Raw genomic sequence first — 25721 nt, 5'->3', positions numbered from 1 at the left:
CCTCCTTGTTAGCTCAGAGTGTGGATTTAAGTAATAGCATGTTGCGATCTGGTCAGTCACAGACTGCATCTGAAAATGGACATAGTCACCGGGTCAGGAAAATCAATCCACTGCGGAAGTATGTACTCTCTGTAATCACCAGCAGGGGGCGACTCACCGGTTGCAAAAAGAAGTAGGTTCTTTTTGCAACTCATCACTTGATTCATAACGTCAGTAAACATGTTTCTGAGGAGTTCATGGTCTGAATCTCTAGTTTCAAGTCTTCTCCGATGCAGCATGATGTTCATGATGTTCAAAAAATAGACGATGAAGCACCGCAGCGTAGATACAGCGTGATTGACAGCTGGTCCGTCCAATCGTTGCAGGTGTAGGTGGGCGCGCGGTGGTCGAGCTCTCAGTGGCACTGGTCAAAATGCGAAAATTGGTCAGAGCCCTTGATTTTATAAGGTGATGGATAGCTATAAGTAGCAATAATAGAAGTAATTTTCTCTCCTGACTTTGTGTTACCTAGCTAGCTAGATGCGAAACATGAGCTGTGTCCTGATTCAGGCGCCGCAAGTTTTTAGCTGTGTCGCTACAGCGAACAATGAATCCTGGAACCTGTTGGCTCCGTTCGTGTTTTTCGGAAAGAGCCTTCGGAGTGGGCCCTGTCACGCAGCTGGGACACAGGCGGTCTTCAAATGCCGCCTGTGGAGGAGGCAGCTGAATTGGGACACGTGGCTTTTGTTGCAAAGACGAGATGGATTCTCTATTTCTTGGCTCTGAGCAGTTGCCAGGCAACCAGCGTTAGACAATTTTAACCCTAGCCCTAAAATGTTGGGGGGCTTTGCATGGATGAAATAAGATTATGTTCATTTGTTAGTTAAACCATTGTTAGTAGGCTGATTTTTTGGGGGCGGAGCTAGCTGTTCTGCCGTGTTTCCAGTCTTTACGCTAAGTTAAACTAACTAGCCGCTGGATGAGACCTTATATTTAGAGAACAGAGATGTGACTGCATGGATCAATCGCTTCATCTCCATCACAAAGCAAATACGCATATTATCCAAAATGAGGCACTATTCCTTTAAAAGGACAAGCCTATATGATATATTCCTCAGACATTCGGTATAATGCCCGGCCTAATGAATCCGAAACCAACAAAGGCTTTGATGCTGAACGCCTTTTGGTGCTGTCACAGTCTGTTCAGAAATCATACTGTAGAGGTTTCATCTTCATCTCAAATTATGGCGATGAGAAAAATTGAATAAATTTCATCTCGGCAGCAAAAAACGTATCACCCGCTTGTCGGCATCCCACAGCTGCCGCGGAGTTTGAGCATTTTCACCGTGACAGTTTTCCTGGACAAGAAGTCCCTGTCGGATAAATTTTGTCAAAGCTGAGACGGGGAAATCAAAAAAAGAAATTCACCTCCTCTAAAATATTTGAACATATTTCCACTTGACAGTGTATCTTGGCCTTGCAGGTTGGAACTGACAAGCACATTGAATGACTGAGCAGACAAACAAGGGCAAATGGTTTTAAGTGGGTATTACGGAGAAGGTACATCCCCCAAATCTTTTGTCCGCACTCCTGTTTTTGAAGTAATGTCCGATATTTTTGCTTCTTCTTTTTGCCTCGAGGCTGATGATTTAACATAATGGTTTGTTTGTTGTGTGCCTTTTAAGGTTTCGTCCCCTTTTATCTCTATTGCCAACACAGCTCGGCGCCCTGAGAGGGAAGTGTACGCTGTTTGTTTGCACTATTGCCACAAACAGATGAATTCAAATTAAAGCAAAGGGTGATGGGTTTCGAAGTATTTTAAGTAAGGATAATTACTAAGACGTACTCATTGGGCTCATTTAGAGAATTCACCCATAAACACAATGTGTTTTTTTTCCCACTTTGGTGAAGTGTGAAAGTAAAATTTTTTTTTTTCTTCTCCTAAATTCTTCTTCACACCTCCGGCTGATCTGCTGGGGCTTTAAACTCCTCTTCACATGCGATGGGGGTTTAGGATTTGGTGAATCTGGGGGATTATGGGATTTTCTGATTGCTCTGAAAAAGACACCACGGGATACAGAAATCCCAAAATGGCTGACGTACCCACATCAAGATTAGAGCGTATTATTTCCCCCCTTAGGGAAAGACGACAGGGATGCCACGACTGACAGCTTTGCGACAAGTGCGTTCAGGAAATGTACAATTTAAGGAGATTGTGGCAAACAACGAAGCCTATTTTGTGCTGGAATTACTTGAGCATTGTTGCAGCCTTGCAGAGTTTTGCAAGAAGAAAAAAAGTGTTTCTTTGAGTGTTAGAAGACGACACTTTGTGGTAAGGGTGATATTGAAATGTAAGAAAATTGAAGACAGTCTGTGACATGGAATATATATGAAATCTCAAAAGCCAGAAATGTCACTTCCAACCTTCGACCTTGACGTTTTTTTCCTGCGGAAATGCCAGCTGTCAAGTGACAGATTTAAAGCATGACTAATTGTAATCACCACCACCCTTATCTGCCTTAAGGCAAACAGGGCCAACGGTACGGAGCAGACATTTTATAGCTATTGATCACTGAGTTAGAGGCTGTATGGAAATTATCTTTATCCGTGGGGCTGCCAAATTTTGTTTCGCTGCAAAACCCAACACAAGAAAACTGAGCCAATTCAGCTCAGATACAATAGGCAGCGAAATAGGCAGTGAATTGAAACAGGAACTACACATGACCTTTTTTTGAATCTGGCTGAATGTACATTTCTTTAAGCGTTTAAAGATGCAGTCGTCACTAAAAAATATGTCATTCAAGAGCCAATGAAGACATATTTACATTTAACTCATGCATTGAGTAAGATGCAAGAACACTTTCCACCGCAAAAGTTTTCGGTAGCTGCCGGTAGCCTTTGAGCAGGACAGTGAATCCAATTGTTTTGTTACCTTGCTAACTAGAAAAGATGAAAAAAAAACGGTTTCGTTTTTCACAGTAGACATTTTGACAATGTCCCAGTCGGAAAACCGCAGGTGTTAAATGATGAAATGAATGATGGCTGAATCCCAATTCCGCTGCGTCACCTCCGGGTTCCTTTTGGTATTGTTCCTGCTGGCTCACGGTCACACAGGGAGCTCGCTCACTGGGAACGCTTGGACTGAAAGGAGCCATTGTCAATGTTATCAGTAACACCTGCGCTTTCCCCGACGATGACATGTCAAAACGTCTCCTGTGAAAAAGGTCAATTTGTGATGCATTTGCAAAGAAACATCACAACGCCTGCTCATTAAACCCGGACAGCTCGTGCTGCAGTCACAGTCGCCTGCTGGGAAAGGAAAGCTATAGCTTCGCCACGCTTTCATAGCCTAGCCTGTTAGACGAGCTTGACGCCCGTCTGCACTGCAGCGTCCCCTCAGTTTTCCCTACAGCTTCATTAAGCTACTTAAACACATCGCACTACACCTCTGCACACTGGATTATATATACAGTGCTGTTAACATGATCACAAAGATCCTTGTTGGCATATGACGTTAATGCGTTGGATCTTTACAACAAACACATATTGTGTGTGGGTGACGTTATCCAAGACTCTGAGGTCTGTGTTGTAAAAAATGTACCCAACGTTAAAGCCCCAGTGTGAAGTTTTTTGGCGACATCTGGTGGTAAAGTTGCAAACCGCAACCAACTGAGCAACCGACAGGGGACACTTTATGGTGCCGCACCGCTGGTTCCGTTTCTGCTTTCCGGCAGTGATGAAAATGCAAGGTATTCTGGACCGTTTCGTACAACAACCGTATACAACAAGACATTAAAACATGGAGACTCACACGGAGGTTCTTTGCTGCAGGTTATTATAAACATATGAACACATAGGTATGGACAATATATTCAATTTCTGTGAATAAGTTCTTCTAAATATTACACACTGTAGCTTTAAGTATCAATTAAGGATGCAAATTGTAAGCTCTCTGCTTGACCGATCTTTGGAAACGTTAGCGATCAATCATCAATTATTCTTTAGAAAACTGAAACAATACCAAATTCGATACTTTCAATACATTTTTCTCTTTCCCACAGTCACCTTCTGCCTATTGCATAGCTCATGAACATATAGAGACGTAGAGGACTAGACCGTAGGTGTGAATGTGAGAGTGAATGGTTGTCCGTCTATGTATGTGGCCCTGCGATAGGCTTGCGAGCCTGGGTAATCCCCCCCCCGGTAAAGCGGTAGACGATGGATGGATGGATGGAAAAATGAACCAATTAGGTCCACTTGGTCGGGTGTCAGTCGGGAGCACAACCGGGTGTTAATCAGTCCAGCTGCAGAAAACACACGCTCACACAAGGCACTTATGCAGAGATACTGGCGTGTCAGCTTTGCCAGTCTGGGAAATCTCTCTGCATTGATTTTTCAACAGTCTGTCGGCTTTTGATGGGGTAATGGGGTAATGTCCCGAACAAAAAACAAACCATCACGTTGTCCATCTCTATCTGATAGAAAAAGAATAAAAGGGCCGTGTCTGAGCACGTTCTTAACAATTAATTACTCTGTCCTCAATTAATCGTTAAGATCCCTAGTGTAAATAGTGAAATACTGGATAAGCACGTTTTTTAACAATCCTGCAAAACATTCATACCACTCTCCCATGAACACACAAAGAATAATTTGCATACAGTCCCTTACATGACCATAAAGTTGCTGCGTTCAGCTATAACGTGTCCCTGTCGAACCGCAGACTGCAGGTTGTGCAGGGTAGCGTCTTCCTCGTCTGTGTCTCTGTGACCCGTGTGCCTGATCCAGTATCTTCAGTGCGACTGGACTTTTTCATGCTGAACATGAGTCACCTTCCTGACAGCAAACAAGAGAGATTGCATATTCTCTCTAATGACCAGGTTACTATGGAAACCAGGTTGGAATTGATGAGTGGAAAAAAAAAACAGGAAAAAGCAGCCCTCAGGCGTCCCCCATTGCCCTCTGATTAAATGTGTGCACCCTCTGAAACACCTGATGATATCTGGTCTTGTCCTGTTTCAGCGGGACCGGGCACGGAAAAAAAGAAACTCGCCCGCTCAAATTCACGACCAAACCAAGCAAACTGAAGCATGCAAAGGCAGCAGCAGCGACGACGTGTGCAGCCGCCGGTTGCATGCGGCAGAGCTCGATGGGGTTGAGCTTGCGGGAAAGGGTATAAGCTCAGCTCAGGAGTCAATACCTGGTTGTTTCTTTTCTTTTTATAACAATTGAATTGCCATCTTTCACACAGCAATTCCTCTCTTCTGTGCCCTTATGGCCACCGGCCCTGAAAACCCCACCTGAAGGAGCTCTACAGTGAGATTGATTCCGCCTCCGAAGTATTGACTGTGAAAGTTCCTTCTTTTTTTTTTCTTTCACCATGAAAGAACCTGGAAAGAGCATTTTCGATTCACCGCAGGACAGCGATGGCCCACTCCTCTGTGGCGTGGGGCGGGGGGGGGGTAATCATTAACGGCGTTGCTAAACCCCGGGGTCGGTCTAGTCCCACGCTGTCAGGGGAGTTTGTGTCCGGAGGGAGTAATATGTTCACAGAGCTCTGCCCCATTAACCCATCTGTCTGGAGGAGGAAGAACAATGGCTTCTACATCACTCTCTATTTCTTTAACGTCCACGCCCGGGCCCTCTGTCAGTGTCTCACTATCGCCGCATCGTTAGCTCTCCGTCCATACATCCCTGCAAAGGCTAGAAGGCAGAAACTAAAAGGTACTGAGAAATTGGCAGTATTTCAGCTTCAGCACCTCTTATTGTTCCGAAAGGCATCGCAGTGCTGCAGTTCTCTCATTAACCTTATCACGCCGAGCGAGGCAAGTGACAGGTGCGCGAGTCGAATCCAGCTGCTTTGGAATATAAAATCAAACATCATCAATTTTAAAAAGTGGTGTTCGTCGTCTTTTTATACCTTTATCAGTTACAGCATCTGTCGAGGGAAGTGCAACCGTTCAAACAGTGACAGTCACTGGAGTAGCGGTGTAATATTGCGGCTTTTGTTGGGAACAATAGATCATTTCACAAGCGCTGCAGCCCTGGCGTTTGACAGGCTGCTCACAAGCAGTCCTTCCCTGGTGTTATTTCAGTGCAGGCGTGCAGGTGTATGCCCGGCGTCATCTTGAAACAAAGGGAAGTCGGTGTTTGTAGTTTGGCCCGGAGCTGCAGCAGGAGCTGTGGGACGCTTCAGCTCTTGGAGGTATTGAAAAAGCACTTGACGCTGGATTGCCCGACATGCCGCAGCACAGAAATGACAAAGATTCAGTCTTTCTTACGTTTTTGTGGATATCATTATCTACATATTGATCACGATGAAATGTCCATAATTCCACTTAAAGATCGCAGAAGCTCCTCGTGACTCCAGGACTTGACTGAGATTCATTAAGTTTCCAAAGGAGACATATTATGCTTTTTCAGTTTTCCCCTTTCCTCTTGTATTTGATAGTTTTTGTTGTCTATGTAAAAGGTCTACAAAGTCCACAGTTAAGGGAGCTCCTCTTCCCGACTGAAAACACTGATCGGGACACTCCTGAAACGCCTCGTAAGTCGTCTGGTCGATACTTCCGTTAGTAATGATGTTACGCAAGTATTGACCGCAAAGTACGATTAGCAGCTAGTCTGACAGGCGGGTAAAGCGAGAGTGAAAAAAAACTTCCTAGACGCGCTGGAAGAGGTAGACCAATCACAACAGAGTGGAGCCAGCTGTCCAATCAGAGCAGACTGGGGCTTCATTGGGAGGGAGGGAGGGGTCTTAAAGAGACAGGAGCTAAAAACCAAGCGTTTCAGACAGAGGATGGAAAGAGGAGCTGTAGGAATTGACAGTCTGAGGAAACTGATGCGTTCACTGAACATTAGGGCATGTTTACCTTTTCAAGTAATAACCCCAATTTAAAATTGTAAACCTGAATACAACCATTATATGTCTCCTTTAAAAATCGTAGAACAAAAGACACAACCTGCCTGAGATTCATTAAGTTTAGCTCATTATGAAATAAATCCAGTGACGCTGTGAGCTGCTAAAAGCAAATTAAACTTTCTCTAAAGGTGCCAATTTGCGAAATTTTTAACAAATGTAGGCTAAACGTAACAGCGCTCAAGTTGTGGCCCTAGTTCCCTTTAACATCCTGAATCCATGGCATTATTATTCCTTCCTGTTTAAATCCCCCCAAAAGCATTATGGACACTTAAGTTCCCAGAGCCGGAGCGTGATTTCAGTGTCCATCAAATATAATTAAGTCCAAGAATAATAATAAGACAAAATCCTTTTTAATGTCTGTGGGGAGTCCATTCTGTCAGACTGTGAAAACCTATCGCTCTGGAGGGGGCTGCTGCTGTGGGAAAAGACAAACAAGCCGCAGTTACATACGCAAATACTAATGTCGTAGCTGTCAACGCACTTTGTGGCGACAGATTGTCACCGCGGGGCGTTTTGGCCGGCGTATTTTCGGCGCGCGGAGCACGAGGGTCGGCTTCAGTTTGCCTTGACTGCCAGCGACAGTCCAGTCTAGATGAAGCTTTGCGGAGCAGCCCTGTGAAAGTTGAGATGACACGGAGAGGCTGTAGGGCCGCGGACAGCTGAGAAATCCCCCTCTGGCATAAATCCCCCAGACTGGAAATCCTGTCCACCGCTTGGCTAAGCTATAAATTCGCCTTAGTGGACACTCGCATTTAGTTAGAATTTTGAACATGAAATCTCATTAATTTGTGCAATATAAGGTGGAAAATGTCTCTTATGCGAGGGTGTTTTGGTCGCTGAAGGACAGTTTAAACTTCAAAACATGTTTGTCAAACAACAAGTCATGAAAGTGAATTATTTTGACTTTAAAGTCCAGTGGTAGTGTTTACTTTAGGGTTAGGGCTAACCCCTAACCCTAACCCTATTACCATTTTATGCTACTTCATACATTACACAATTCTTAATGGCTAACGCAAAGGTATTTCATAAAATCAGCTTACAAACCAAACTCCTGCTTTCAAAAAACTTCTTCAAAGTTAAGTTAAAGGTCCATGGGCTATATCAAAAGCAAAATGTACTTGAGTAGATATTACTCCATAAAGGTCACTGTGGCTGATATATTACAATTATATGACAATTTTCTAAATGGAATAGAGTAAAATGTACAATATATTCTTTTGAAATATAAAGGAGTACAAGTATAAAGTAACCATATAGGAATACTGAAGTGAAGAACAAGACAGTACTCAAGTACAGTAGACATGCTCAAGGTTTTGAATTCAGGACTTTTACTTGTAATGGAATATTTAACGGTGTTTTTATTTTGATAAACTTTATCAAATTTTTATTTTAAATTTTTCCACAGGGTTTTCGGAGTTTTATGAAACAACAAAAAAAAAATTATCTGAATCTCACTGTCAAGTTATTTGATTTCCCAGATAAATAATGAATCCTGTGTCTTCTCTCAAAAACCTGAAGCTGAATAAATAAAAACCTCTCCTGCCGGTTTCAGCGATTGTCGTTGATGCTCGTGTTTTTCTTCAGAGAGAAAAAAGTTGAGCCAGGTAAAATATGAGAAAAGCACTAATTCAATTCAATGTGCCTGGAAGCGGCGTCCCGCTATCTCTGGAGGGTTCTTCACGGGGACCGGAGTTCAGGGATCCTGCGCGAGGCCACCGAGACGCTCCTCGGCGCGAGTTATTGTAGATAAATCTGAGCAATTGGGCTGAAAAAGAACTCTCCCAGCAAAATTGACAGAATTTAATTCAATACTGGGTGTGTGGAAAACACTCCCAAGTATTTTGCTGGGGTCTCTGGCAGGCGTCCCGAAGGCCCCAGCCGGAGATACAGTCAGTGCTGTGTGTTTTCTGTGTTTTTGTTCTTTGCTACGCTCGGTCCCCATGAATCCTTGCAGAGTGCTCGTCAGCACTCTTGGTGTGTCTCCAGGTCTTTGTATGCTGCTGTTTTCTCCCCCAGGAACCATATTCAAAATACATGGGGAAAAAAATATGAGTTTGACTGTGTTGGGCTCTTTTAAAATTACCAGAAGTCTAGGATCTATTTCCCACACGTTGTTTTTTTTAATTATTCAAACAGATCATGTGACAGTCTACGATTACTCTAACGTCTATAGTGGTGAAAATAATCTGTGTGTGTATGTGTGAGTGTGCGACAGCACATCCTACCCGAATTTGAATTACATTTACATTACCATGATACAGTGCTTTTCTTATCCCTTGGCTGAACCGAAGACTAATGGAGGTTACTTTAATATTTATGAAGCTCATCTCCCCGTAAACTTGGCTCGCCGCCCTCCGTCTTATATAAAAAGCACACGACCATTTGAAAAATCATGCTCTAATCGACTGTCTCTCTCTCTCTCTCTCTCTCTCCCTCCTCTCTCACCCTTGTAATCACCATCTGTTTGTCCATATTGTGTGATCCTCTTGTTTCTGGTCCCTGTGGCTCGTCACCAGACGCTACTTTTGGCCTCCTGCTCGGTGTGTTTGTGGTCTGTGGCCTGGCTCTGCTGGGCCTCCTCACATTCATCTCGTGGAAGCTGTGCTGGGTGCCTCGGCGGCCCAAGGTCCACTTCCCCAGTCCGCCCCTCACCCCGGCCAGCAGCCCAGAGCACTGCCCGCCCCAGCCGCCGCCGCTCCCGCAGCCCAGCTCCGAGCAACCACCGGTCACCATGGCGACAGAGAAGGTGAAGGACCCCGTGGGCTCGATGGGCTTCCTGGAGGCAGCAGTGAAGATAAGCCGCACATCTCCCGACATTCCCACTGATGTGCAGCTGTCCATGAGGGAGCACTTCCTGCGCCGCACACAACGCATGCAGAGACAAACCACTGAGCCAGCTTCCTCCACTCGGTTAGTCACGTACACACTGTATGTGCTTGCGTGATGTGGCTAATCATGTGTGAATATACTTCAGGTTACATACAAACATGCATGCATGCACATATGAGCAGAATTTAAGACAACATTGTGTGGAGTAGGCACCGAATACCCTTAATGTATCACTAATGGGGGAGATATTTCCCAGCTACGCACTTTGGTATCTACAAAGTTAATTATAATAAATACTGTAGATTGTGTTGTCTGTGCCTCAGAGGCATCTCTTTGCAGGTCATTATGGTAAGCCTAATTATACGTGATGGCTTCTTCATGAGAATTAATTAAATACAGAAAAAAAAACACATTTGCTTTTGCATTGCAAGCACAACTTTATGTTTTTGCCGTGTTAATGGGTGAACATCAAAAGTCCATTCTCGTCATGTAAAGTTTCCAGTAATCTTCCTCCAACTAAAGAAGCAAAGATTCTTTTTAAGATCCTACAAATAATCAGTCACCCCTGTTTCTCCGACACATTTCATCATATTTTCCCATTCCTCAAGCAAAAGGCCAGATAATGTCAGTGAAAAGCAAAGAAAAGCTCAACATTGACATTGATTTGACAAGGATAACTGGTTTCATGCATTTTTAAATACAGGCCACAAGCCACTGGTTATTTCCTCTCACACAGGAAATAACTCGCAGCACTGGCTGTTGCGACACAGTCGTCCTTTGTCGGGGGTTAATTCATTGAGGTCTGCTTCAGAGCCCTTGACTTCAAAACCTCGCTGAGTTTCCCTGTTCATCTTCAGCTCCTCAACACTAACCACACTTACTCCCTATCACTCTCTTTCTTTCCGCCTGGTCTGTCCCTGCAGGCACAATTCATTCAAAAGACACCTGCCCAGGCAGATGCAGGTTGGCAGTCTAGACCTGGGAAACGACTACGTGCCGGACAAAGACGAGAAGCCCACCAGCATTGGCCGCATCCAGCCGGAGCTCTACCAACAGAAGACGCTGGAATCGGACGATTCATCCAACAACGGCAGCAGCAAAAACTGTGGCAGGATTAACTTCTCCCTCAAGTACGACTACGAAAACGAGGCCCTCTTAGTCAACATCCTCAAGGCAGTGGACCTGCCCGCCAAGGACTTATGCGGCACATCTGACCCTTACGTGAAGATCTACCTGCTGCCCGACCGCAAGAAGTTCCAGACCCGTGTCCACCGGAAGACTCTCAACCCCACATTCAGCGAGAGCTTCCAGTTTCCCGTGCCTTACGATGATCTGGCTGCCAGGAAGCTCCACATGAGCGTCTTTGACTTTGACCGGTTTTCCCGGCACGATATGATCGGGGAGGTGGTGCTGGACAACTTGTTTGAGACATCAGACCTCTCCAGGGAGACAAACATATGGAGGGATATCCAATATGCCACCACTGTAAGAATCTATTGGCTTCTTCTCTTTCAACTGTATTCAGTATCAAAATAACAGATTGCACTGGGAGGCTTATAGTCTATGTGACCTGTTTATCTTGTAAACACAGGTAAGCTCAAGCAAATGTTTCAGCTAGGGCGATAACTACGACTGAAGATGCTACTGAAATGTCCCGTGTAAAATAACTGGATGTGTTACAAGTGGAAGTTACGACTCCATTGTTAAAACCAACACGCTGATTTTAGTGATTTTAGACTAAATGGACCACCTGCTGCACTGACAGTCCGTTCATCCATTTATTCAGGATCATTCCAATGAGGCAGCACAAGCCGAGCTGTTGGTTCTGTTGGTGGAAATTGAGTCTTAGACATTGTGCTGAGAAGAGATGCCTCAGAATCAGTCTCAGTCTGCTTGTCGCGCACCGCCACTCCCCTGTGTTTCTCACAAACTGGATCTTTGTTAGCGTCTAGGCAACGGTCTCGCTGTGGCCCAAAGTGTGCGAGAGTCAGTCAGCCAAGTCACATGGAATAATTATGTAAATGCAAAGTACATTATGTCCAGAAGATGTCCTAATGCTTGGTGACTCGGCTCGGATCAGCTCAGCAGGGGGTGGATAGCAACCTCCCCCACCTCGGGGGGAAGCAAGACTCAGAGCCTACAGGTGGGTGTTGGGGTGAAGGCAGGACTTTTGACATCAGTGGTTGTATCACCTTCTGGGTGTGCGGTGTGAATGAGCAAAGATCTGATTGCTTGAATACACCACCCTGATTAAAACGTTGTATTGGGGGGGTGTCGCAGTGAGAGGTGTAAGTCAAGTGAATGTAGCGCCAGGTCAGGAGATATAGGCTTGTTTGTGGGCTTACCTTAAATTGGCATTGGTGGACTCAGAGAACTTCTTTGACATGTCTTTTCATTCTTGCGGGTGGACGGGTAATGTAAGTGTTAGTTGTGTTGAGGGAATTAAAGCCCTTCCCACAGCACTTTAATGTTCGACTAATCGCTAGAAATGCGTCAGTCAGCAAAAGCATTAAGAGTCCAATCCATAGTCCAGCTCTTTTATTGCGTAAAAACATAATCGTCAATTCTTAAAAATACATAAAAGCAGTCACAAGGTGTTAACCCGTCAAACATAAGAGGATAGTTCTGTTTCACATCTTACTCGTGTAATTGTTTTTCTATCGGCATTGTAACTTGTTGATGTCCAGGGGCCAGTTTCGGGAACTCGGTCTGCCAATGTATTTGGCACCGTGTCCGGCCCCTTAGATCCCTCATCACTTTATCCCCTCCTCAGTGCCCTTATATCAGCCCCCCCCTCATTCCGGTTTTTGAACTTGAGCTCCTGCAAGGATTGTTCGATAATCTAAACGTTATTGCTTAGGAGGCAGAAAAGCAGGGGGCCTTCTCCTTGGCAGACAAACTTTATTGAACCACCGAATGATTTTATGACAAAATACCTTGCTCACATTAAATCCGAGATTGGCAACATAAAGAATGCACAGATGGTGGGATTTTAGTAGAAACAAAAAAGCAAACAAAAATGGAGTAGGAGATTAATAAGTAAAGCAGAGGGAGGAGGGGGCAAAGAAAAGAGCCAACCGTGTCCCTCTGTTCATAGATCAAGGAGAGATATTCATCAATAACATCAACCTACACAAATTACAAAGAAAACCTTTGTGTAGGAGGACAGTTTATTGACTTCAGGTTATTTCTCAAGTGTGTCCAATCTAAATCTAACTCTTTGTGAAGTTTTTACATGCTAATCAGCTCAGGAGATAATTTATCAACTCAGGAAGTGACTAAATCCCAAGAGGAAATAATAAGGCATCCACGGCGTCGCCTACAAAAATGACTAATATCAGTTAGCAGTGGATTTTATGTTCCCGGCTATGGGGCTTTGGCCATAGCTAACGTTAGCATGCTAAGTTGCTCACAATGACAATGGTAGAATGCTAATATTTAGCTGTATACTGTTTACCACTTTCACTCTCTTGTTTTAGCTTTTTAGTATGGTAACCTTTGCTAAAGCTAAGTTTAAGTATGTTACAGGTATTTGGTCACATTGTGAAGAAAAAATATTTAAGCTAATGCTAAATGGTGCTCAACACAAAGTACAGAATTGGACAAAGTGGAATCGTGATTTAAAGATTGCGCTAGGTCAAAAAGTCACAAATGTCTGTAACATACGTCGTGGCAATAGTTGCTGTGACATTTAAAATTTAAAAACTCAAATGATCACCATGTTAGCTTAAGCAAGGGGTTGATTTTAAATCTTTTGAACATAGTCCAATTCAATGGCCCTGAAAGGTAAATCTGGATAGTCTGAATAAACACTTCAACATATTGTGCTGTATTGAACTTAAATAACAGTAAAAACAGTATTATTGTCGGAGAATGATGTGAAAGTACAGTGTCCTGGTTACATATTCACGAGTCGCACAGGTGACAGGTAGGTTACTGTAAATCAAAGCAGCTACTGTCAGATCATCTATTATTAAGCTTTGGGAGCATTTACTGGATACAGAAATGTGACTACATTAAATAAATCACTATTCGTTTTTGCAGTAGACATATTATCGCATGAACAATTTCAACTAATATTTTTTTATAATAACAGGCTACTTTCTTGAATCTGATTTAACAGTTCTTATTCAACTGTATTCTATTTTAGCTATCGGGTCATAAACCAAAAGTACTTGCATAAAAAAATGCCATATCATATGGCATGATGACGCCATATATTAAGTTAAGGGATCAAAGTTTTCAGAGTTCATCCTCATGAATGTATGAACCGCATTTCACGGTAATCAGCTGACAGCAAAAACATTTACCTCATGGTGGCGCCACTGGAAAAGTGGGCGTGGCCACCGAGGCAGGAGGATTCATGCTTTGGAAAATCCAAGAATGTCTGTGCAGATTTCTGGAGGTAATATGTAATAGTTGTTATTTTGGCCTGGACCAAGCTGGTGGACTGATCGATTGATCTGTTGATCGACTGATCAACGGGTTGACATAGTCCGCAGAGCGTCACAGCTGGCCCGCCTTAAAAAAAACAAAAACGGTTTACGCAGCACAAGTGATGACATGGCAACAAGCCAGCCCGCGTTGCTACAAGGACAATCAAAGTGTCACTTCATGCTTTTACAACACTTGACAGTTCTGCTGTGCCCTCACATTATTGCGGCACCTTCACACCCTTCAAATGAAATCCCTCACTTCCGCCGCACAGAGAACCCCCATTGCAGCGGTGCATGTCAGGAGACACAAAGAGCCGCCGCACCTCACACAGGCGTGTTGGGATCAGCCAATCGGCGGGGCTCTCGCCAAGCTCATTCAGAGTGATTAGGGGGTCTGCGCGACCTTAGTACTGTTCCTGGGACGGGACTAAGAACTCGCGTGAGACAGATAACGGGAGACTCATTCCACTGGAGAGCCTTATCTCAGAAGGGGCTCGCACAGGACGGTTAATATTTTGTTTGGTCGACAGGTTTGCGCTTGGAGAGTTGTTATCTCGAAAATAATTCAGGCTACATAAAACACCCTGAGCAATGAGCCTCTTGCCAAAAATATTACTGGGACTTGTCCACTTGTTGGTTTTGTGGGTAAAAGGGTTTACATTATGTAGTGCACTGATGATCATGTGGAAACAAAATCAGAAAACTGCAATGAGACTAAGGAAATGTGCCAAATACTGTGCACCCAGTTAATCAGCCTTGATTTAGGAATTAATCCTAATTGCCTCAGTGAGATATCGACATCTGGATAATCTCAAGGATTTGAAGTGAAGCCCAGCTGTTCGGTTTCCTTTCCTCACTTGAACAGTTCACTTAACGTTGACGACATTGCGGCTGTTTTCGGACATGAACTCTCGGGCTTTCGGACACGTTGCCTTTCACATGTTACGAAAGCCGGAGATCGTCCGAGTCAGACGCGTTCACACCCACAGGAGCGTTTCCGTAACTCTCTGTGGCGGCCAGGAGGCAGGACATGATGATAATTCCACTTCAGAAAGCAGTCATCACCACACCTCATCACTCTTTGTGAATTTTGGCCTCACCTTGATATTTTACGGAAATGTAACTGGCAGGAAAAGTTCAGAAACATGTCCGGGGCTACAATTGCGTTCTCACGTTGAGCGACCTCCCGGAAAATGTCGCGAAAATGTCCTGACTTCGGTGCAAGGATTTAAGCGTTACCATAATGTTTCTTAATACCACAAAAACAGGAGCAATGCCTTCAAGTGCTTAAGTAGCACATTATTTAGGGAAGAGCTGGACGATTTGGGAAATGCAATAATAATGTGCCAACTCGCCAAGAGTTAGAAGAGAAGATTGATTTTATGTCTGTGCATTCATTATGGAGCTGGAAGCCGGGGTGGAAACAGCCCAACAGGCTGAGACACATAATTTAACCTCTAAAGTTCAATAATGAATACGTACAGTATCTCATTTGCATAATCATATTAAAAAAAACACACAGGTTAGTGTACAAATGTAATAAATGAGCATCATCTCATGTGGATTTGTACGTCGGGGTGAAATCAAGTTCAGCCGTGGTCAAGTTTGACCTGCAAACTCGCTGACCTTTTATGTTTAATATAAACATTAAAAAAAACATATTAACTTCTACATATATATACCTGTTTCTCCCCTTAGCAACAGAGATGAAGTCGTAAGAGTAGCAGACTAGATGCTTCCCCCCCTTCGTGCTACGTTAAACTCTTTATGTGAAGCAGAGCCGAATCTCCTCAGCTTCCAGCTCCTCGGTTTACGCACAGACACGAGAGTCGAATCAATCCCCTCGTCTTAATCTCTGCGAGAAAATTGTATTTCGCAAAATCATTTCCTTTAAAAAGTGGAACATTTTTGTTGCCCTGTCGTTCACGATACATACAAAAACGGCTCATTCCCTAAACTTCTTTATGCTTTAAAACATATATATATATATATATATATTTCTTCAACTAAACTCAACATGTGTTGCTGCACCTGATCTGAAAAGGATGGCGCTCTAATCTGACGCGCTAATCCAAGACAAAGGTGCAAATAGAAAAGTTGGAAAAAAGAGTTTGCTGTTCTCATTGGACATAATTTAACATATATTTTTGAGGAGAATAACAGATCATCCAATAGTTCATTTAAAAAGTACTTGTCTACTCTGTGCTTCACTAAATCCGTTCGAACCGGACTATGGACAAAATATATATGTATATACACTGTATATATGTATATATGTATATATATATATATTGATCCCAGAGAGACCTCGAGCAACAGAGACTCAATGTGCATCACTCTGAAACAACAACCGTGCAGAATATCAATGTGAAACTAAAAGAGATTTGTTTTGGGGGTTTTCCTTGTCTCGTGCATTTGTGTTTCCACAGGAAAGTGTCGACCTTGGAGAGATCATGTTCTCACTATGCTACTTGCCGACCGCGGGCAGACTCACACTCACTGTCATCAAGTGCAGGAACCTCAAGGCCATGGACATCACTGGGTACTCGGGTACGATGTGTGTGTGTGTGTGTGTGTGTGTGTGTGTGTGTGTGTGTGTGTGTGTGTGTGTGTGTGTGTGTGTGTGTGTGTGTGTGTGTGTGTTTGTGTGATTCAGCAACGGCTGCAGATGAGTCAAGACGACTGCCCCCCCCCCCCCCCCCGAATATCCAATTGTAAGTGTGTCAGATAAAATGAGCAAACGGCGGTGAGACCCCCTTCCACCGCTGCGTTCTGTTTATTCCAGCCGTTATTAATATTCAACACTTGCAAATATTAAGACCTTGTCAGCGAATTGTTGCAGGCGGTCTGTTTATTTTAATAAATTACAGATTTCACTTGTAAAAATGTGACATTTATTAAGCCTTAAATGCCACAGCCTCGGATGTGGCCTCTTTCCCCCCCCCCCCTCCCGTGTTTAATGACATTTCACGATTATTATTTTTTTTTTAAGTGAGTCACAATTTTTATCCCCTTGAGTTTTGGGGGGGGGGGGGGGGGGGGGGTTATCTTGTCTGCAATAATTTCAGTCTGTGCATCGTAAAAACTCGCAGCGGACCGAAATTGAGCCTTCGAGCATGTCGGGTTGAAAAGCCAGCGCTCTCGTTTTGTGGTTATAGATCCGGGGCGGCTTACATCTGACTGAAACGCGGCGTAATGGATCATACGAGGCGATTCGCCGCGTCGGATGAAGATCGAGATCAGCATTCGTCAGGGGGGCTTCTTCTCCGTCGCGCTGTTTAAGCTACCTGCGGCCTCCCCGTCGTCTCTGTTTGCACAAGGCCTCCACACTTATTGCGCATTGCTGGCGCCAAGGCACCGCGGGGTTTCTCTCACGCTCACGTTGAAAACACCAAACAAATAATAACACGACGCTGAGTGATGAAACAGGCGCCTGACGGCTCCGTCTCGACGGACACCTCTGAAGTGTTTCGGCTGGTGAAGTCAAGACAAACGCAGTAAAAAAGAAGCTGATGTGATTCCTGAGTGAGATGAGCAACTTTCATGTCCAAACATGAAGATATTAATCATTTAGTCACCTTGTGCTCTTGTTCTGCGCTCACCCATCAGATCCCTATGTCAAAGTGTCGCTCATATGCGACGGGAGGCGTTTGAAAAAGAAGAAGACGAGCATAAAGAAGAACACTCTGAATCCCGCCTACAATGAGGCCATCATCTTCGACATCCCCCCCGACAGCATGGACCACGTCAGCCTGCACATCTCCGTCATGGACTACGACTTGTACGTGCAAACTACTGAAAGGATTTTTGTTAATCTACTGATGCTTTCAATCATTTTTCAGGGAAAAATTGTGAGGAAAAATACCAAAGAAACTCTGGCTTCAGTCTCCCAAAATGAGATGTATTAAATATATTGTTTTCAGTCATTGTTAGATTAATATCTCTGGGTTTTGGACGTGTGATTGAACAAAACCAGACACTGGAGATGTCACTTTGGACTCTGGGCACATGTGACACTCATTAGAGTAAAAAATAAACATATATATATATATATATATATATATATATATATCATCTGATAGAATTGATAATAATTGTCATGTGCTTGCTGATACACATGTGTAGCGGTACAAATCTAATTTAGCATCAATCTGAAAATGCTAGAAACCACCAGATCAGGATCAGTAAATAAAATATTACTCTTCGTGAAGAAGTTTCACACTAAGTGACATGATTTTTATGTATTTTTTTTACACCACAACTAGTTTAAAACTTGAATAGAAACTTGAAGGGAAGTAGGACACTTTTTGACTCAATAAGTAAAATATTTGAACTGAAAAATATTTGCAAGAGTCTGGATTTTCAATGAGAGATACGTGGCGTATGAAATATGAATGATTTTTAGTTTTTTCTTAATAAGGTAACCGAACTCTTTGGAAGTCAATCTCAAATTTAAAAAAGATCCAGATTCTTCCACGACCTTTGTGTTTACAGTATATGTCACAGGAAAGGGAAAGAGGTGGATGACGAGCGGAGAGAAAGAGAGCGAAAGAGAAACGTGCGTGTTAAAGGTCAGACTTAAAAGGTCAGGGTAAAATGTGTTCTATGGAAGAGGTGCACGCTCCCGGGGATGAGAAACCTTGCCCCTTGTCTTTCCTCCATTGTCTGCTCCTATGTCGGGATAAAAAAAACCTGGGGATTTTGGGTCAAGAAAAGCCAAAGCTCAGCCGTTTGTCGGTGGAGCAGAGATCTGCTCTGCTGGCCTCGGCTGAGATGAGTCAATTCGAGTGTCACAGTGACAGTCGGCGGCAGACTCGCCGTATCAATCGAGGGGACGTCCCGATGCAGATTTGCGTCCCCCCCCCCCCCCCCCCCCTCGATTTACGAGACGTCCCTCGTGCCAAATTCCAGACAGCAATTTGACGTGAGAGACGTCGTGTCGGGTCAGATCACATGCATTTCTGCATGTATTTATATTGCGTTTGTCCCCACAGGGTAGGTCATAATGAGATCATTGGTGTGATGCGGGTCGGGTGCCACGCCGAGGGACTCGGCAGGGACCACTGGAACGAAATGCTGGCGTACCCGCGCAAGCCCATTGCACACTGGCACCCCCTGCTGGAGTCCAAGAAGTCTGAGAAGGAGGTGGGTTTGAGACTGGAGTTATGTTGTATTGCTCTGTACAGCAGACGCTCGCACACACCTCACGCTTGTGTCAGCAATCTGACCGACCTCTCCTTGGAGTCGCAGCTCGGTCAAACCCGAAAGGAACGGCCTCAAACAAGACACACCCTTCTTTCTTTTTTTGGCTATTGTGACTTTTCTGAGGGTTGTCACTACAGCCCAATGTCCAGAATGAATACATGCTCATAAATCCACTTAGAAAGTGATTGGAAAACTTCCAGTAATTGCCTGAGAGCCATCACATTAGTGTTAGTGTCTGTACGAACATGTGAGTGAACTGCAAAAAGAACCACTGATAGCTATAATATATTATAGGGCTGCAACTAACGATCATTTACATTATCGATTAATCATTCGATTATTTTTCCCGATTAATCGATTAGTTGTTAGGTTCATATAATGGTGAAAAATGTTTCCCAAACCCTGAGATGATGTGTTTTTTTCGTCCACACACCAAAGATATTGCATTTACTGTCACAGAGAAGCAAAGTAACCAGAAAAATATTCAATTAAATATCCATTTAAGAAGCTGAAATCATAGAATTTTGACTTTTGTTTGATAAAAAACGATTTAAACAGATTAATCGATAATCAAAATAGTTGCCGATTAACGATTACAGCTCTAATATATAATATTATATAATAATATGATATAATATAATATATAGCTTATAATATATGTACTCACTTACGGCCGTAACTCACAGAATCCACGGCAACTTCCTGTTTACGTCCCCCAAAGCATTATAAGACTGTATTTCCAAAGCTTAGAAGAAAAGCAAAAAAAATATAATAATAGGCATCACAAAAAACATTACGATTAACATTAATATCATCAACATTGTTCCTACACATGTTGTAATTTGATAATGTTGCGGGAATCTCGGTAGACAATAATTATTTGGTCTTATGTAGGAAAAGGCTCGGAAAGCAACGTCTGATTACCCGTTCAGGAAACTGCTCAAAATGTTTGTGGTTTTGCTTTGAATTAATCTCAACCTTGTCATTTCCTGTCATCATAATGGTTCTACTGCCATTGACTGTGTTTTTACAGTTATCATATGATATTACTTTTCAGCTTTTTGAAATTGTATAGTTTTATTGAGCGGCATTTTGTGCCAGGAAAGAAAAAGTTAACTATTATCATTATTATTATTATTATTTTTTTTCTTTGAGTGCATTTCTGATTTCCCTGGAACACCGACACTCTCCTCTGTGTTGTGAGCTGAGAGTGACGGTGCTGTAGGAATGAGCAGCGTGTGTCCGTGAACCGTTGCCCCGTGTCTCTGTGTCCTGCAGTGGAAGGCGAGGACGGCCAGCTTCGACAGCCAGGGCTCCTGCCCCTCGCCCCGGCCCCCCGCCAGCCCCTGAGCCGGGGCCACCTGTGACCCCGCAGCCCAGAGGGGGGGGTTTCCTCCCTCCTGCTGATCCACTTCCTGTCTGAGAAACACAACCCCACTGTCTCTGCCTCACCCCCCCCCCCCCCCCCCCCCCCCCCCCCCCCCTGTCCTCCCTTCCGCAAGTCCAGTCCCAGAGCACCTTCCAGAACTGATCCCGGACCGCCGTCAGTCGGAGAGTCGCGTGGAGCGCGCCGTCTTTTTCGAGGGGTTAAAATGTTGTAGGGTCTCCGATTTGAAATGTGGGGCCTTGTGGTGGCCCCTTGTTGTCCTCCGGGGAGACTGGCCGGACGTCCAGTCCTGCAGACGTTTTGACGCGGAGCCGCCCGCGGCTGAGGCGAAGGAGACATTTTTCTTCTTTTTTTCCAGACGCCTGACGATTGAGCTGCGCGAGCTGCAGCGAACTCTCTGATTGGAAGAACCCATTGGGGGGGAAGCGCTCCCCTTTTTTTCGCGGCGGCGACGGGAAGGATCTGAAGCGACTTCGGAGAACGCTCTGCGGCCCTCTCACCGTCGACATGTTTCTGCTGCCTTCGCGTAGAACGGTACGGATCCGTAGCATTTTTTGGAACCATTAGATGCAACGAATATAAGAAGAAGAAAAAAATCCGCTCCGTCAGGCGCATTTGTTTGTGAATAACAAAAGTGAAGTGATTTCCACGGCTCCTGATCCCCCCGGGGAAGAGGCGGGATCAGGCCCAAAAGACTCAAACATTCTCATCGTGTCGATTTCGAAAGCTTCAGCTCGGCAGCCGCGAGCAGCCGCGCCACAACACTTCGACACAGTGACGGAGAAGAGAACGAAAAGGATCATTGGAGCGTGGCTGCACCACTGATTTACACCTCTTTTTTTTTGTCAATTTTCCCAACGCCAAGGAAGTTAAAAAGGCACAAGTAGTTTATCTGTATGATTCAAAATGAAGCTCAAAAAAGACAAAAGAGAGTAAAAAAAAAAAAAAAATTCTTCTTATTATTGTGGGGCAAGAAAAGCTTCTCCTGAATGGAGCTCTGGGGGCTTCTGCAAACAGGGAAATAGCGAGCACACACTACACACCCTTACCTCCTCTGTTCAGGTGTTTGCTTTCGGAGCGATCTCCCCCCCCCGAGTTAAAACTCACACAAACACATCCACGTTTTCCTTCCTTTCTTTAGGGGGGCGGGGGTTTGTTCTGAACAGGTTTTGGTGGATGTGTATAGTTTCATGTACAGCCGTCTACTGTATGTATGTTTTGCTTTGTCCAAACAGGAAAAGTCTACACGACGATAGTTGTAGATTTAAAAAAAGTAAAGAGACATTATGAATACATGTAGCCTCGTTGGTGGTGATGCCTGAGAAAAAAAACTAAACTCCGACACTTGGACACATGCAACCTTCTTGATATTCATCCTGTCATTCATCGCACTGCTGTACAGGGACAACATGTACGTGAATTTGCCATTAATCTGCAACATGTGGGGGGCCACGGAATATTTTTGAATATATAAAGACTGCGACGCCTCTCATTTATGTAAATCGGTTTCCTTTTAATCTTACATTATTTGCTCTAGTGTGTTTTGTCAGAAAATGCACGTCAGGCCATGAAGCAAATGGAAAATAACCAAAACTACAAAACGACTTTTTTTAAAATCACATTACTGCTGGTTCAGATTGACCTTTTTAAAAAAAAAACAAAAACAAGCCACGGATATAAACCAATCAGTGGCCTGGTGGATTGCTGTTCTATAGCGGGCGCAGTAGTTCCAAATAGCTTAGTGGCGAAAACATAATATCACCACTTCTATTTACGTTATTTTCCTCCAGTTTAACCTCCGGTTGTAGATGTTTTTCATTTTTGCTGTAACGTACGGGTCCTATTTCCTGCAACGTCATTGTGATATGCGAGTCGACGAATAACCGGGAGCTAATGGCGAGTGGTTTTTGTACCGTAAACGGAAAACAAATCCCAAAAGCAACGCGGGGAAAATGTTTGATATCCCACGGATGGAAACTAACCATAAGCATGTGTTCTGGTCAGACCCCAGGATTTTTGATAAGATTCATCTATATATACATATCTATATATCTTTATATATATACACCTTGAAAAATAAATAAATAAATATAAATATATATGTATATGTATATATATATATATATTTATTTTTAAAGGTAGAGCCGCCGTTACTGTGTGTTTGTTTGTTTTTTATGAAAACTGCTGCCATTTATCAGGATTCTGCGATCAATGCTCAGCCAATGACTTTGTGGTGTGTTAACATTAACTGCATGGGCGGCGGCTTATGCAGGAGCACTCACGGACTAATTGCTTTTTGATTGGAAAAACGCTTAGAATTCGTCACGCGGAAAGAAGAAGAAGAAAAGAAAAGAATCACAAATCTGATATGTGGCTGAGTTTTTACCTTTTTCTTTTTTTTTATCCATCGTGAGGGAGGCTCTTGTGCAGCGGGCAAACAGCAGGAATTTTCATTCAATACCAATGTTACTTTTAGATGCGACCGGAACGTGTGTGCGTGGCGGGCGTCTTGTGCAGTTTCATTTGTGTTGTTCGTTGACGTTCTGGGACCAGCGACGGCCAACGATGTTCAGTATTGCCACTTCAGATTAACAAGGTTTCCAAAGGCACAATTTTTTACCAAATTTCTAGAAAAATGTGCAAAACAAAATGCAAACTGATATGGCGCTGCCATACCACCGCCTCCGCCCAACGATCCCTTTGAATCAGTCACGCCGCGCCATATCAAGAGTCATTAATTGGTGGGTGGTGAAAAAAGAGTCATATCTCACAATATTGAAGAAAGTGATTTAAAAAAAAAGTCTGTGCCAAACTTTTATGGAATCTCTCGTTGCCCACGTCCCCTCCTTCCACCAAGTGTCACGGAAATCCATCCAGCAGTTTTTGCGTCATCCTTCTGACAAACAAACCAATGGATGGATGCCAATGAAACTGTCATATTCCAGTTTCTGCTTTTTTTACCCTGGCGCTAATTCGTCGGCGGGGTTCTATTAAACGGAAGAGAGGAAATTTAAAAAATAAATAAATAAATAAAAAGCACCAGTTACAGAATGAAAATGAAACAAACAAAACATGGTGGCAATGTTGAATTTATGTTTGTTTCATACGCTAGATCGAGTAACATGACGGTCTCCTGGTGGTCCACAAACATCTGGTCTTCTGCTGCTCTTCTTCGTCTCTCTCGTGTCGTGTCGTGTCGTGTCATGTCATGTCATGTCGTGTCGTGTCATGTCATGTCATGTCATGTTAGCCTGTTACCAAGAGCCGATGTCAACACGTGGGGAACATGTGAGCATGAGTCCTTCACACGCAAAACACCTCTTGACAATAATGTGAGTGGTTTCCAGGAAGTCGCTTTCTTTCTAAATACTGAAAATGTCCGCATATACTTTATGTTGTCATGACGATACGTTTTCTACCCCCCCCCCCCCTGCATCCTGAGTTGATCATAATGGAAGTATTATATAACGGAGGAACCATATATGTGGTCAGCGTTATTTTTCTTCCAGTTTTGAAGCTCACGCTTCATTTTTCTTTCTTTCTTTTCTGCCGTAACACTGATGCCATCAGCGCACCCTGGCCAGACAACGCTCCCGGGTCGTCGTGATATCAGGCAGGGCACATCTGCAAGTTGTGTAAGACTCGTACGAAAAGATTTATTACGTTTATTGGGCAGAATTTCGGTTTGGTACTATCTCAACAGCAGCATCCCGCGGAAAAATGTCATCCAATATGTGGCCACCATGATCTTAGACGCGTCTAGACTGCTGGCGCCTCGCTCAGCAACAGCGGACAAGTGATACCGCAGTCGCAGAGAGCACAGTGCGTTGAACACACTATATATCACAGAGTTTGTAAAAAAAAAAAAAAAGAAAAAGTCGCTGGCCAGACGTCAAGACGAGAGCAGATGCATCCAGCAGACGCAGCAGGATCTGGTTTAGCCATTTCCCCGCATGGGCGAGTTCACCCAGAGCGATGCGGTGGGAGGCTGAGACGACAGCCGATGGGCGCACAGGTCAGCATCTACAGAGCGCCGGCATCTCTCTAATTGGCGCTTGCCACAGCGAGAATGAGCCGGTGCGTTATTGTTCGCGCCGGGCGTAATCCAAGACAGTTTGCTCTCTCTCGTTCACGCTGTTGGTTTGTCCTCGACTCCTCTCTGGACTAATGGCATTATTCATCGATTTTCTTCTACGTTATATAAGTGTAAAAATAGAAAAACCAGTGGTTGAATACTAAAGTAGTTTCTGTTCCACATCCTTTTCTCTTCTTTTTTAGAACACGTGCTTTATGATGGTCATATGTTTCCCTGATATGTGGTGTGATTTCATGGTAGAAGAAACCTGTTGAATCAATTGCCTCCGTTTTATCGACTGTTTCCAAACCTTCTAGCTTTGCCTAATATTGTAACGTTTCTTGACATGATCTTGTATCCCTTCCAACTGTTATGATAGCACTGAATTTCCAATTTTTTTATCGAGCATTTTGTATTTGTAATTATAGAAATGTTTGAGCAAAAATGTTCTGGTGATTGACATCGACAGCCGTTCGTTCGGACGGAAGTCTCTTACAAGTTTAATTGTAGACTCTAGATCATTATCGGGACTCTCAATCAGTGACCCAGTGTGTAATAAAGTGGACAGAAATAGCATCAAAGCCACAAATTGTCATTCTTTGGTTTCAACGAGTCTGATAATCGAGAGCGGGGAAGAGTTTGTTCCATTTTACTCCCACGGGGTGTGATGTGTTATCGGTACTGTGACATGATTTTCTTTCCTTTGATTAAAAAGATTTATGCAAAACGGGCTCGGCATTGTTGGTTTTGTGGGCAAACGCACCAAGAAGCGACGACACAGGCTGAGGCTTAACAAGCAGCAGGCGACGCAAAGGAAATGAGATTCCCACCGAGTCGAATGGTCAAATTAAATGAGGAGAGGACAACACACACACACACACACACACACCT

At 43.8% G+C, this 25721-nt stretch overlaps 1 protein-coding gene across 1 annotated transcript in view; it reads left to right on the top strand.

Annotated features, from left to right (window-relative positions):
* Positions 1 to 25560, top strand: part of syt6a (synaptotagmin VIa) — a 56983-nt gene extending 31423 nt beyond the window's left edge. The window contains exons 2-7 of the mRNA XM_035644404.2: positions 9415 to 9808; positions 10651 to 11212; positions 16593 to 16713; positions 17773 to 17944; positions 19158 to 19308; positions 20647 to 25560. Of these exons, the coding sequence (XP_035500297.2) occupies positions 9415 to 9808; positions 10651 to 11212; positions 16593 to 16713; positions 17773 to 17944; positions 19158 to 19308; positions 20647 to 20718 (1472 nt within the window). The 3' untranslated portion in view covers positions 20719 to 25560. The remainder of the gene's footprint in view (positions 1 to 9414; positions 9809 to 10650; positions 11213 to 16592; positions 16714 to 17772; positions 17945 to 19157; positions 19309 to 20646) is intronic.
* The last annotated feature ends 161 nt before the right edge of the window (positions 25561 to 25721 follow it).

The sequence above is a fragment of the Scophthalmus maximus genome, chromosome 3 (genome assembly GCF_022379125.1).
Source record: "Scophthalmus maximus strain ysfricsl-2021 chromosome 3, ASM2237912v1, whole genome shotgun sequence".
NCBI classification, from domain to species: domain Eukaryota; kingdom Metazoa; phylum Chordata; class Actinopteri; order Pleuronectiformes; family Scophthalmidae; genus Scophthalmus; species Scophthalmus maximus.
Note: the sequence above shows the minus strand (reverse complement) of the source record. Positions and strands in the feature narration are given on the sequence as shown.